General features: G+C 35.2%; 1 protein-coding gene across 4 annotated transcripts in view; it reads right to left on the reverse strand.

Moving 5' to 3' along the window:
• Positions 1-12,709, reverse strand: part of CBLB (Cbl proto-oncogene B) — a 134,494-nt gene that overhangs the window by 31,265 nt on the left and 90,520 nt on the right. For all 4 annotated transcript variants that reach the window (XM_086762446.1, XM_086762473.1, XM_086762464.1 and 1 more), the window contains exons 9-11: positions 10,887-11,018; positions 7,650-7,853; positions 1,717-1,902 (exon numbers count right to left, since the gene is read on the reverse strand). In XM_086762446.1, coding sequence (XP_086618572.1) covers positions 1,717-1,902; positions 7,650-7,853; positions 10,887-11,018 — 522 coding nt within the window. The remainder of the gene's footprint in view (positions 1-1,716; positions 1,903-7,649; positions 7,854-10,886; positions 11,019-12,709) is intronic.

Raw genomic sequence — 12,709 nt, forward strand, 5'->3', positions numbered from 1 at the left:
TCTTTTGCTTTGATCCTTTGAATCACTCACTCAGCTGCTGAATTATGAAGAATCTTTGGAAAAAGCTGGAAACCAAGTTACCAAAAAAAACCCAAACACCTTATACAGGTAGCTGTACAGCTTCTAAGAGCACAAATCTGATAAAAACAAAATATTTTCATTAGGAGTGAATTACTACCAGCATTTTACTAAGTAACACTCAGGCCAGATCTTTACAAAATGTTTTTTTTTCTTAACATCAGCTACCATAAGAAATAAAAGGAAGATAATTTCCTTTGGAAGATGGTATTTTCATGGACTCTGGTAAGCCTGCATATTATTTCCATTTGAACAGATGGAGGCCATAAAAGTTTTAAAATAAGAATAGTATTTGCTTTTACTTACAGGTTAGCCCACCATTATTTTTTGAGCAGCACCTCAACACACTATTTAGATTGAAAATAAAGTTATTCTACCTGTAGATCTATTCATAGAAAACAACAGTATACTAAAGTTCAGCTGTTACTTAAGAAAAATAGTTATTCTCACTGTCAAGGCAGGAACATAATGGCAAGGTCCAAATTTTTTTCTTATAGCTTACAGCTTATAATTAAAGTTCTAGTTTTCCATTGCAGAAAAAGAAAAGAGTTTTCTGACTGAAGTAGTAGTCTTGGCAGGACTACATTGTCTTTTTTTTTAACAATATGATTTTTTTTTAGCACATATCTTCAATGTGTTATAAGTTCCCTTATATAATATAAAAAGTGATGAAAGAAGCTTAAAGAAACCATTCAAACGTCTATTTTTTCCTCTAAGCTATGAAGTGCTAGAATCTTAAGGAGAGGTTGATTTTCAAGCTTCAAGTAAAAAGCTGACAAAATAAATAGGGCACTTGATACTGAATTATTATGAGCACATAGGTTTCAAGTCATGTTTTAAACTTGAATTTGTCATCTATAAATCAAAATTTAAATCTAATTCCCCTCTCTATACAGCAATCATAACAGTGACCAACTGATATACAGAGCAACAACCATAGTACTTGTTCTCAATCATGCTTATCCACTCAAAAAATCATTAACTCTTTAGCATCACTAGTTTCACAAAACACAGCATATAATTTATTAGCTATAGAGTCATTATTATTTCCCTTGAAACTTGAGTCCTAATATATGCCAGTTAAGGTTCTGAAAACAGAGTATCTGCACATATTTTTCTTCTAAGAATACTGTGGAAATTGAGCATAAATCATCATCAGAGCACAACATATAATTTAAATGAGATCATGATCTTAAAATCTATTTTCAGGAAACTTTCATTTCTATTTATTTTCATGACTAGAGGTTTATTACAGAATTGATCCATTACAGCAATGTCTTTAAAATTCTGACCATAACCAAGTGCAATAATCATCAGATAAACAGAGGTCACATTTGACCAACGCACGTAGCTGTAAACACCCAACTATATAAGGTATTATGCAAAGGGACAGGCACCCACCGAAGTCAACTGAGGGACATAAGAGATGTAATCAATGTGGACCTAATCTAAAGGTTTTCTAAGCTACAAGGAATTAAAGTTCCTTTAGACAAAGACAACTCCTGAAAAAGAAAATACATACGGAAAATTTCATAATAGCCTATCTTTCAAAAGAAAAAAGCAAGCTCACCTTGAAAACAACCAAATACAATTTCTCAATATTCATATACAAACAAACAGTGGTTCAATAAGACTTACCTTTGGGGATCCAGTTGGACTGGCACATGGTGACCGTGCTACTCCTTTCTGAATAAGATCCAGACGGGGAGGTACAGGTGGAAGACTAAGATGTGGGATTTGCAGGGGGTCTGGAAGTGGTTTTCTTCTTTGTGCAAGAGGGGAAGATCCTGGGGAAGTTACCGGTGAATTCTGCCTCTCATTGCACTTCAGGATAGAAAAAAAAATAAATGTTACTAGTATTTACCTGATGACCAAGTATACAACTTCTATTCCATGACTAAAACATTTGATACTTGTCAGGTACCTACTGATAGTCATTTAGCATAACGGACACCCTGCTGCTCTTAATTCATAGACAGTATAGGTGCTCAGCTTATGGTCATTCTATCTCAAAAACTAAGATCCATGTTAACTTGTGATTAAAAGAAAAGAATATATATTCCAATAATTTGTTTAAAAAACAGGCAATCATTGCCATGCAAAATGAATTAGTCACAAACATAAATGGAGATTCTACTGTAGTACTGCTACTTTTGATGATCTTTTTATTCATAGAGAGTACTTAATCTAAAATTTTATACATGACTTTTAAAAGTCGGTTGCCGATCATATTGTCTGTTAACTACAGCCCATTTTCAAATTATACTTCAATAGAAAACAGAATGTATGCATCTTCTGAAAACTCATGAATCAAAATCATCAGCAGGTTAGCAGGCAAAGCAGTTATTTCTTTCCTCATTTATTTGCTGATTTACAAAAATAATTTTAGAACAATTCAGTTTATCATTTTAGCAAATATTAAACTAACAAAACTCACACTTAACATTCCCCGAAGTGACAAATTATTTTTTTTTCTTGACTTGTCCTTTCAAATTCATCAGAACCAAAAATTTCAACAGTCAATATAAGCCCCACCCATTTTTGCAACTAGTTCCTGAACTTCATCAGCTCGGCTGTGAACAACACAGTTCAGTTGTTTGCACAACTCAGTTAAAAGTTGTGAATCCACTGTACTTGTACCCATGTACTGTCAGCAAACCTGGATGTTTGTGCTGTTCTGTGCTTTCCTGGACAGCAGACATGAGTAGCTGGAAGACATTCACACCAAGCATCAGCCTCAGGCCACTTGGGCACTGAAGCATCCAAGTGTTCTTGCTATATGACTTGCCTACCGAGGCTAACAATCTGCCACCTTCTTAAGGTAAGCATATAAAACTGCTCACAAAAATGCACCTATCTTTAAGCTAAATCATTTTAATGAAAACCTTTGCTCTCTTTTCATAAGCTTTTTCTCACCAATTCTATACATCCCACAGTGACTATAGGGATGGGACTAGGAAGTTCTTCAAGAAGGAAAACAAGTAAACAACATCGCCTTTCTTTATATATAGTGACTATGTTGCTAAACTGAAAAACTTCATAAATTCAGAAGATGATCCAGGAAAATAATTTAGTATACTGACTCCTTACCTTAGGCACTACAGCTTAGTTTAATATTCTGCCCTATACAATTGAGATTGCTGTCAGATTTCCTTCAGAAATCGGAGCTACCACAGTAATACTGGATAACATTAGAAATACCGAATTGAGAGTTTAAGCTTCAAATGCCTTTCTGCCAGACAGGCACATATGAAAAGCATACTCCACACAAATCCTAACAAGCGACTGACTGAGGAATATCATCCTGATTGTTAATGTCCTGCTGGAGCAAACTCAGTAATTTATAAATTGCATAATGAGACACCTAAGAAGGTCCAAGGAGACATACACCACAAGTGGACTTTTTATTTCAAGTATCTCCCTCAGGTTTCTTGATTTATAATCAGACAAGAGTAACTCACCTATTTGTTATTTCTTGGTAGAATAAATTGTGACCTAGATAGATGACTATAATCTGGATTTAAAAATTTATATGAGAGTATAAAGTTACATCATTTAACACTGATGGTGGTAAAGATTTTTTACATGGACAAGTTCTTTACTTGATCTTTCCTTTGCTGACACAAGAAAAGGGACGTGAAGGAGGGAGAGGGAGTTAAGGCTGTGAGTCAGCACCACGCTGCCCAAGGGAATCAGTAAAATACATTTTAACTAAGGGAGGCATGCTGCCGGGAGAGCATAGAGAGCATTTGTGCCTCTTTCAAATACTATCAACTAACAGTTAAGGACTCTCTTGTTGTGTGCCATGATTTTAATAATTTCTCACAAACTAGGTGTACCAATAAGAAGGAAGTGACATGTACGTATGAGTTAAGAATGTACACCTGAAGGGAATACCTGGATATGCATTTGAAGTCTTCTTTTTACATATTCCTGTATTTTATATGATGAAAATAAGAACATTATTACTACTTAATACATATCTTTTTTCATTACCAGAAAAAAGTCAATTTAATAATATGGAAATAAGAGGGAGGAGTAAAAAATATAGTCTCTTCTCATATTTCGAGAACCCATATTTTGCCGTGATTTGTTAAGTCTGACCTAGCTCATCTGCTGGAATAAGCCTAATCATGATGAACAGCGACTTTCAGCTTTGACAATTTCCTCTAACTATTTTAAAGTAACAGTGTGAATCAAAGACAGTTTTTGGTGCATTCTGACAGCTAGGAAATTAATTCCAGAGAAGACAGTAATACCCCAGACAACGTAACTCCATCAAGTTTTAGAAGAAAGTGTTTTTAGAGAATGTTAAATCACTTCAAGCTATTTAAAACCTCATACTCTCCTATATTGCTAGGGCCTTCCTCTGTGTTTTAATTTAATATTTTTTTGTATCAAACAATTACCTTAGCACTTATGAATTCAAAATTATTTGCTCTTAGCAAGAACTCCTGCACTACGCATTTTCCTTATTTTCTTTCTTTCTTTTACAAAGAAGTGTATCAAGTTATGTCATGTCTTGTACAAGGTAAAGTGACAGATAGCTCTTAATTCATTGTAACAATGGAATATTAAATATTATGGAATAATAAATATAGTCTACTGGAGACTAAATGCCCTCTTTAAAAATGAAAAAAGCAATTTTTAATATTTACCTGAGCCTGTAATCTGCACTTTTTTTTTAATGTGCATTGCATAATGTTGTGCTTGGCTAGCACAAATGGTATAGAGCTAAGAAAAGGAACACTTCAGGCAATAACTGCATTAGCTAATCTGATACCATGGGGGTTGGAAATTTCTCAGCAATGAGAAAATAACAGAGGTTTTGGCACCGCTCTTCATCTGTCTTTCATAAAGAAATATCTGAAGATAATTTTGAAATTAAAAAAAATAAGCTGCTTGATGAGGCAGATAAGCAGACTAATTGCAGTGGATTTACAGCTGGTCTGCTGCTGCTGACTCATACACAACACCTAGCAAGAGTGATTCATTTGTCTTAAAATGTATCCATTTACTTGTTCAATTAAAGAACGAGTAAGTAGCTTATTCTTTTCCTTAAAGCAATTTCAAGTCTGAGGTCTCTCAGGGACTTAATTAAGGTACCTCTTACAGTTTGTACGCATGCTTCAGAGACAGAGTGATAAACAGAACTGGTATTTTTCTGATATCCAACTTATAATCATAATTCATACAGGTACACCACGTGACAAAAACAAACTGTATCTTCTTCACACTTTAAAGACAATTCCAAAAAGTGTTTTTCAGCTTTTTGTTTTGTCAAGAAGAGCTCACTTAATCCACTCAGGCTCCTTAATCAGCGATGAACCTGACTATGTGTGCTTTTAAAATGAGTTTACTGTTTGCTTACTGAACTGCAACTGTTCTTTGTATTATTAATATATTTCAAAGTACAAGTCCCAAAGACAGTGAAAACTGGTAGTAACAGCTTAGAAACATTTTAACAGTGTCCCTCCCACAAGGCTTTCAGGACCAAAAAAAAAAAAAAAAAAAAAAAAAAAAATTATTTGAATATTTCCACAACACATCCTGAAGCCCAACAAGGTGACTTTCATCAGGATTTCATGTCCCTAGAACTTTTTCTATTCTGGCAAGTTTAACATCCCAGCTCACTACTAGCCAGATATGCCACAAGAAGATTTTCTCAGAAATACCATATGGTCTAACCAGGTGATTTGAGACAAAATCAGACTATTTGATTTTCAATGATTCACAGCTTTATGTTGAGAAAGCATATAATAATCCTTGCAATAAAACAAGGATTGAAAAATTTGTTCATTGGGATTGCAAAGAAACAACAGTATCAGTAGGTTGGCTAAAGAACCGAATTATTGTCTTTGTCATCTAACTTCCACTGTTTCAACAAATCAAATGACTACAACACAGCCATTATGCAGTACTGTGTTCATATTAACAGCATTAACAAGAAACAAAAGAAAAAAATCAAAAAACCGTAAAATCCTACATAATGTCACAGAGGAAAGAAAATAATTACTTCTAGCAGGCTCTCAAGAAACACTGTTTAGCAAGAAAAACAAACAGCGATTAAAAGATATAGACAAGGCTGATGAGAGCTTTACTAACAAAAAGTGTATAGAAATAAAGCCATACTCCACACAGGTCGTGTGGTTAAAAGAATCACTGTACAATCACTGGTAACAGTTTTAAGACGAAAACAGCAGCTGAAAATCACCAAATGACCTGATAATTTTCAAGTAAGGATTTCCAAAGGCTAACAGAAAGTGGAAAACGCTGTTCCTTAATTTTAGGGATAATTAGTAGGATTCTTTCAGTGAACAATGAAATTAATGGCATAAAAATAGCAAGCATCAAAGCACTCAAGCATTGGATACTGAAAACAAGACTTCATCTAGTAAAGCCTATTGTTCCTCCTTTTGATAAAAGCATAATGCATTTTTGCCTTATCATGGAAGTGCTGGCATTATAAAAGCCCATCAATTCAAGGCTATCTCACGGAGGTCAGGCTGCAGACTGCAATTTAAGATCAGGCAGGAAGGATAAACTGTTCCCAAGAGTAGGCCATGTTGTATTACATACACAACACAAGAATGATTCATACGACTTAAGAGGTTAGGAAGGGTATCAGAAGCACGTGTATTAACTGACAGATACTCTCGGAGATAAGAGTGAAACACTTTTTTTTTTTTTTTTTTAAACTAATACAACAATAAGGAAATGGAAGAGTAAGATGTTACAGAATTAATTCCAAGGCAACTATTCAATCTAGACTACCTTAGTAAAAGGTAAAATACACTGTAAAATTCAGTGTTCCATGTCCTATTCCAGGCTAAAATATACCAGTGAAAACTACTAACATAAAATAAAATTTTGTTAATGATAATCCTTATTTATCAATGACAAAATATCCTATGACCAAAGAAAGATCCCAGAATTTAACATAGAGCACTTTCAAGACAAAAAAAATCCCAAAACACAAAGTCACTATGAATTATTTCAGATACACTTTTCCCACTAAAAGTACCTAATACTAAAAATACAGGAAAAAAAATCGTAGACAACTCACATGAAACATGATTAAAAGCTACTTCTGTGCAATACGAATTAGGTTCCAAGTCACCTTTACAAAGCAATAATATCTACAACCTATTCAGAAACTCAAGTTTAATCCCAAAATATTCTTTGCATGTGGACACATACATGTGCAGAAAACTAATAATATATTCTGTATATATGAAATTTTTTGTTGCTTACAAATAAAAGTTCAGAGAATTGTTCACACAGGTTATTTTGGAGAAGAGTCTCAGCTGGTGCAAACTCACACTTCCTCCATCATAAATGAGTTAACTCAGTTCATATCAGCTCAGACTCTGGATACTTTTTTTTTTTCCTTTCCCTATTCAACTTCAGCATTGTTGCTGCAATATTTATGCATTTTGTTTTTTCAACCTGAGAACTGTTCACCGAGTTGCTGAAACTTAGAGCATGAAGTGCAACCTCTCATTGTTTAAAGTTACAGGCAGCTTCATTTACAAATGTATAGCTTTGTTGTACAGTATTTGAAAATTTACCTTTCGGACTGAAGCCAAACGATTCATCACTAAAGACTCTTCTCTATCGTCATCGTCATCCAAGTCCAACATGGGCATACTAAAGCTATCAATAATACTGCAGCACCTGGAGTTTTCATCCCTTGGATCAAAGGGATCCACAATGATTGGTTCAGTTCCTTTGATTTCACAGCGGCAGAAAGGACAGCCTTGGCCATCAGATTCCTACAGCAAGACAAAAAAAGTACATACATTTTTAAAACTAAAAAATAAAACTAATTTTTTAAGTAGGTCTTACATCTTTCTTCACAAAAATGCCCTTAACAGGTCTCTAAGAGCTTGTAAAGAAGCACTGGAGTAAACAGGAAACAGACTATTCATAGATATTTAACTATAGTAAACTGAAAAATGACTGCACTTTTAAAGCCACCTCTCTTCAAAAGATAAAGCTTCACTTAAAAATAAGCCATCAAAATACAACCATTATCTCTACAAAGCACCCAATTTCTAATTGTTATAGGATTACAGGTCAGAAAGTAACACCTTGCCTTTTAGGATTACCGTTTTCCTATTTCTTTAAAAGAAAGGAGAGGTGTGTAGACAGAGGTAATGCATTTTATTGTATATCTTTTACACTAAATAAAAAGTATTTATTTTTCATTTTAAGTTAGAAAATGCAGATGAGCTTTAGGGCATGCAGCTCATGTCTATTGCATGGCTAGTACTGGATTTTCCTTTTGTACGGAAAGATACATGTAATCTACTTTTAGCAGCCTTACATCCCAATTACAAAAGACTAGTTAACATCACTTAGTACCTCAAAGAGTGCAACTACTGAAGTAATCACTGTCAAGTCCTCCCTTACTCATACCATTCTTTAGTTTCATTTTCTAAAACCAGCCTTACAGATGAGGCACATAGCTTTTAATTTTCAACACTTTCTTGTACCTGTATTGTCAAATAGTTCTGTACTAGCAGTTTACTTCCTTTCTTTTCAGAAGCACTAAGTTCAAAGTACATTGGATAGCCAATCACAGCAGCAGAGACTTGTATTCAACAGCATGAATACAACCGAGAAATTAAAACTGAGATGCAAGACGTCTCTGTGAACACACACTTTCATCCACGCCCACAGAAAGAACATTTAGAACACAGAAAGTAGCTACTGTGAACCTTACAATGTAGGATGGATGCCCATATGCTTTTAGAATCATTTGCAGACATGTAGTTTTTAAGACAAGAGACTTCTGAGAAAGAAAATGATATTTTACTCCTGTTGTATAATACAAAAAGGAAACAGTTAAACCAAGTCTTATCTGAGAGACAGATCTTCATAAAGGTGAACAACTCTGAATCACTATTAGTATTCTATGCAGATCTGATGTTGCTTACTCCATTATTTTTTTTTTGCTTAGTGAAACAAGGACCTCTTGAGGTATGTCCATTGAGCCATTATGCTGCCAATTAAACACTCACTCACTACAAGCTTGCAACAGGTGTCGCTGTTACAGTGCAATATTTCTTCATTGCCTCACTAATTACAGAAAAGTTAAGTTTTTAATGAAGTCCAAAATGTACCTGGCTGATTACAGCTGGTTGCAGTGTTCTGATTAAGCTTGATGTTTTTGAACATGTCAGCTCTCTGAGTCTAAAACGCTTTGTTGCCCTCCTCGTGAATTCCTAGCCATTGGCCAAAATACTGAGGATCTCCAGAATCAGAGCACATCAGTGGCACAAAATAGGAACATGCTGCTACCATGCTATGAGACACATGTCAATCAAACATACAAAGATTTCAGCCCTTTTAGTAAGTCCTTTCAGCTAAGCAACAAAACAAAACAAAAAAAAAACCAAAACCAAAGAAAGCTACAGACCTCAGAATTTCCAATTTTTTTTTTAAATCAAAGGTTAACATAGTCAGACCTCTATGTCTATCATTCAGAATGAAACTAGTAAGAACAGAGAAAGGGTACTCCTGAAATGAGAAATATTGTTCCAGCTCAGCAGCTGTTTAGTAGTGAAATAAATATTCTTATTTGAGTATGTCTAAAATGGAATTTTCTCAGAATTTCTGATCCGTGGGCAATCTGAAATATTTGTGTTTGGAACAAAGTCAAATTTAAGAAAGAACACAAGACTGGAAACTGAAAATACTCCTTTTTCAGGAAGCTTTATTGCTAATGGAAGAAAAACTCAAATAATACTTCTGATACATGATATTCACTTGCCAATTATGATTTCTTAATTAGGAATCTGAAAAGAAAAACTAAAGTACTTTAAGTTGTATCTCAAACATGAGAATAAAAACCTCATTAGCTGAGATGAACTCATTTAAAACTAGGTCAAAAACGGAATAGCATCAAGTATTTTTGCTCTTCTCACTCCATTTGTAACCAAAGACTAGTGCCTAATGGTGGAACAGAGTCCTGCCTGAGAAAGGGATGACCCTTACTTCTCCCCACAAAATACAGATACAAAAGAAGAAAGGGGCAGGGAGAAGGAGGTAGAATTGATTCAGTTTGAGAAGCACCTATTAGGGGTAAGTCTGAAGCTGTAAAGAATGACCTCTGCTTTTGATTTTAAGTCAAATGCTTGTTAACTGTGCTGAACTAAAGGTACCAGTCCTCCGTTTTCCCACAGACTAGTACATCCACACCAACTTGTACCACTAGGAAGTCTCTGTGGCTTTTGGGATATTCTGAAAATGCATTGAGAGATCAGAGTTTCCCTTCCACTCAATCTCTTACCCCAACAGCTGTCTAAAGCTAAGTGGTTTAGCGCTTTACTTATTAACATGAAACACAAGAAGTCTATGCTTATTTTTCCACTGACCATTTCATGACTTGTACTACTGATTGAATCCTTCTGTCAAAGACATCCTGTCTCCTTACAAAACATTGTCTAGTCAACTGCTACCTGTCCTCTTCATGCCTTTTGAATACACCATGAAGTAACTGAATTGGCACCAAATGCCCAGCTTTCACTTTTGGAGTAGATATTGCACTCAGGAAATAGTTCCCACTTAGCAGTAGTCAGCAAACGGCTTTAGCAAGCCTACGAGTCCAAAATTTAATGACTCTTGGAACTTTATTTTTCACAGATTTTGGTCCACAAAATGGAAAAGTTTATAATTTTAAGTATATATGTACTTGAACTCTCTTATGAGTACCTGGAAAAGTAAACATATACCCACACTGTAAACAGGGACATAGCAGAGAAATTCATCCTTTTCTCCACTAACTGAACTATGACAGTTACCTGCCACGCTGTAAGACAAGAAGTGCACATAAGGTGTCCACAAGGCTCTATCTTCACATCCTTGTCATTCTCTGCACAGATTTTACACAGCTGAAAAGTGGAACCCATTTCGCAATACAATTCATACTGCTCCTGTAACAAAAGAAAGTAAAGTGTTTATTTCTTTACTATGATTGTTCACAAAGCCTATACTTAAGCACCAGTAGTGAAGAACATTTCTCCAAGTCCCCTCTTTTCCAAACCGCTTTACTTATTAGTCAAGGAAACTGTTGCTACTGATCTATGTAAAAGTCACACTGAGGTTACTGAAACACCTTACATTTTGCTTCTTCAAATCTACGATATACTACAAGAGATGCTAGAAATATCCGTACCTAATTAGGTTTTCTACAGACTTCTCACATGCGACTACTATGCAAGGCAGACACCCTGCTCTTCCTTGGGTGCACTTAAGAGGAAGATAACAAACACATGACTGTAAGTGAGAAATTAAGTGATGAATGGGAACAAAATTGGGATTTCCTTTTCTCTGTATGAGTTTAGGACTAATAAGAGTTATTGGATTGAAAACTGACAAGCAAGAGGGCTTTCTACCTACACCAACAATGTAGTATGGTTAACTGAAGTAAACAACCCTTGTGAAGGAAGTATGGCAAAAATATGCCCCAGGATAACATGGCAACAGTCATCCACAGATCATTCAGTACTTCGTATTCTTACAAGACTGACAGGAAAGTGTAAGAACACCTTCAGGAGGCATAAATAATAGATAAAACCTGAGTCCAGAACGGTTTTGTAGAATTAGGTATTGTTGGGAAACTGTCAATGAAATGCATTTGTGTAGAAATAAGGCTTTTTTAGTCTTGAAAAAAACCAAATTTTAAAAGCTTAAGTAGAATCCAGGTCACAGGAAAATAAGCAGCTACTGCTGAGTAAAGGGAGGGGAGATGAGGCTAAGAAAAAGAGAAAATAAAAGCGACAGCTCATATCTTCAGCTGTAGTCAGTATGTACTAAAGAAAAGATGCTTATGGTGGAGCTCTCGCAAAAAAATCCATCTGTAGCAATCTAGCCCTGCAGCCACTTTTATACCATCTTTTCAAGTATCTCTAGTGACAACTTCAAGCTACTGCAGTATGTATTATTTAAGGCAGCATTCACATAGTTCAGACCCTACTGAATTACCATCAGAATTAACTAACGGTGTCCTCATAACTACAAGTTCAGAAGCAAACTGATTCATTCAGTGAGTTCAAAATACAACACGATTGGCTTGTGAAGAACAAGGTAATCACTGAGAACATCTAAGCCGCTTTTCCTTTACTTGAGGAAGAGTAAGGATGTGGGGCTACAAAAAAAAAAAAAATCATTCTGTGCAACACGAATATCTGATATCTCTGCATTACTCTTTCATTACTATTTTAAGACTGGAGGGAAACAAGGAAAGTCAGGTAAGTGGAAGTACTCACACTTTCTTCAGGTCATTGTTTTTAGGAATTCTCTTACTTAGAAAACAGATATTTTTGTAATTGTATTCCTGATAATAGCACAGATGATAATGAATGCTTATTTTATGAAATATTTCTGGAGGTGGAATGCACACAGAACACTCAGAATTACAGAAGTCTCAGCAAGTCATCCAGTTTGCTCTGAACAAATGTAACACCATCTGAAACAGCATGGCTTGTATCTAGTCTGATGTCTTTCCTGGAACATATCCTCAAGTCTTCCAGATGCTTTTGTCAGGAAAAATGCTCTACACAGTATATCTTAACCTTTCAGTGTTGGTTTCAACACCATTTTTAATCAAGCATTTGTCTTGTGG

This window comes from Chlamydotis macqueenii, chromosome 1, assembly GCF_036417535.1.
Source record: "Chlamydotis macqueenii isolate bChlMac1 chromosome 1, bChlMac1.mat, whole genome shotgun sequence".
In the NCBI taxonomy this organism is placed as follows: domain Eukaryota; kingdom Metazoa; phylum Chordata; class Aves; order Otidiformes; family Otididae; genus Chlamydotis; species Chlamydotis macqueenii.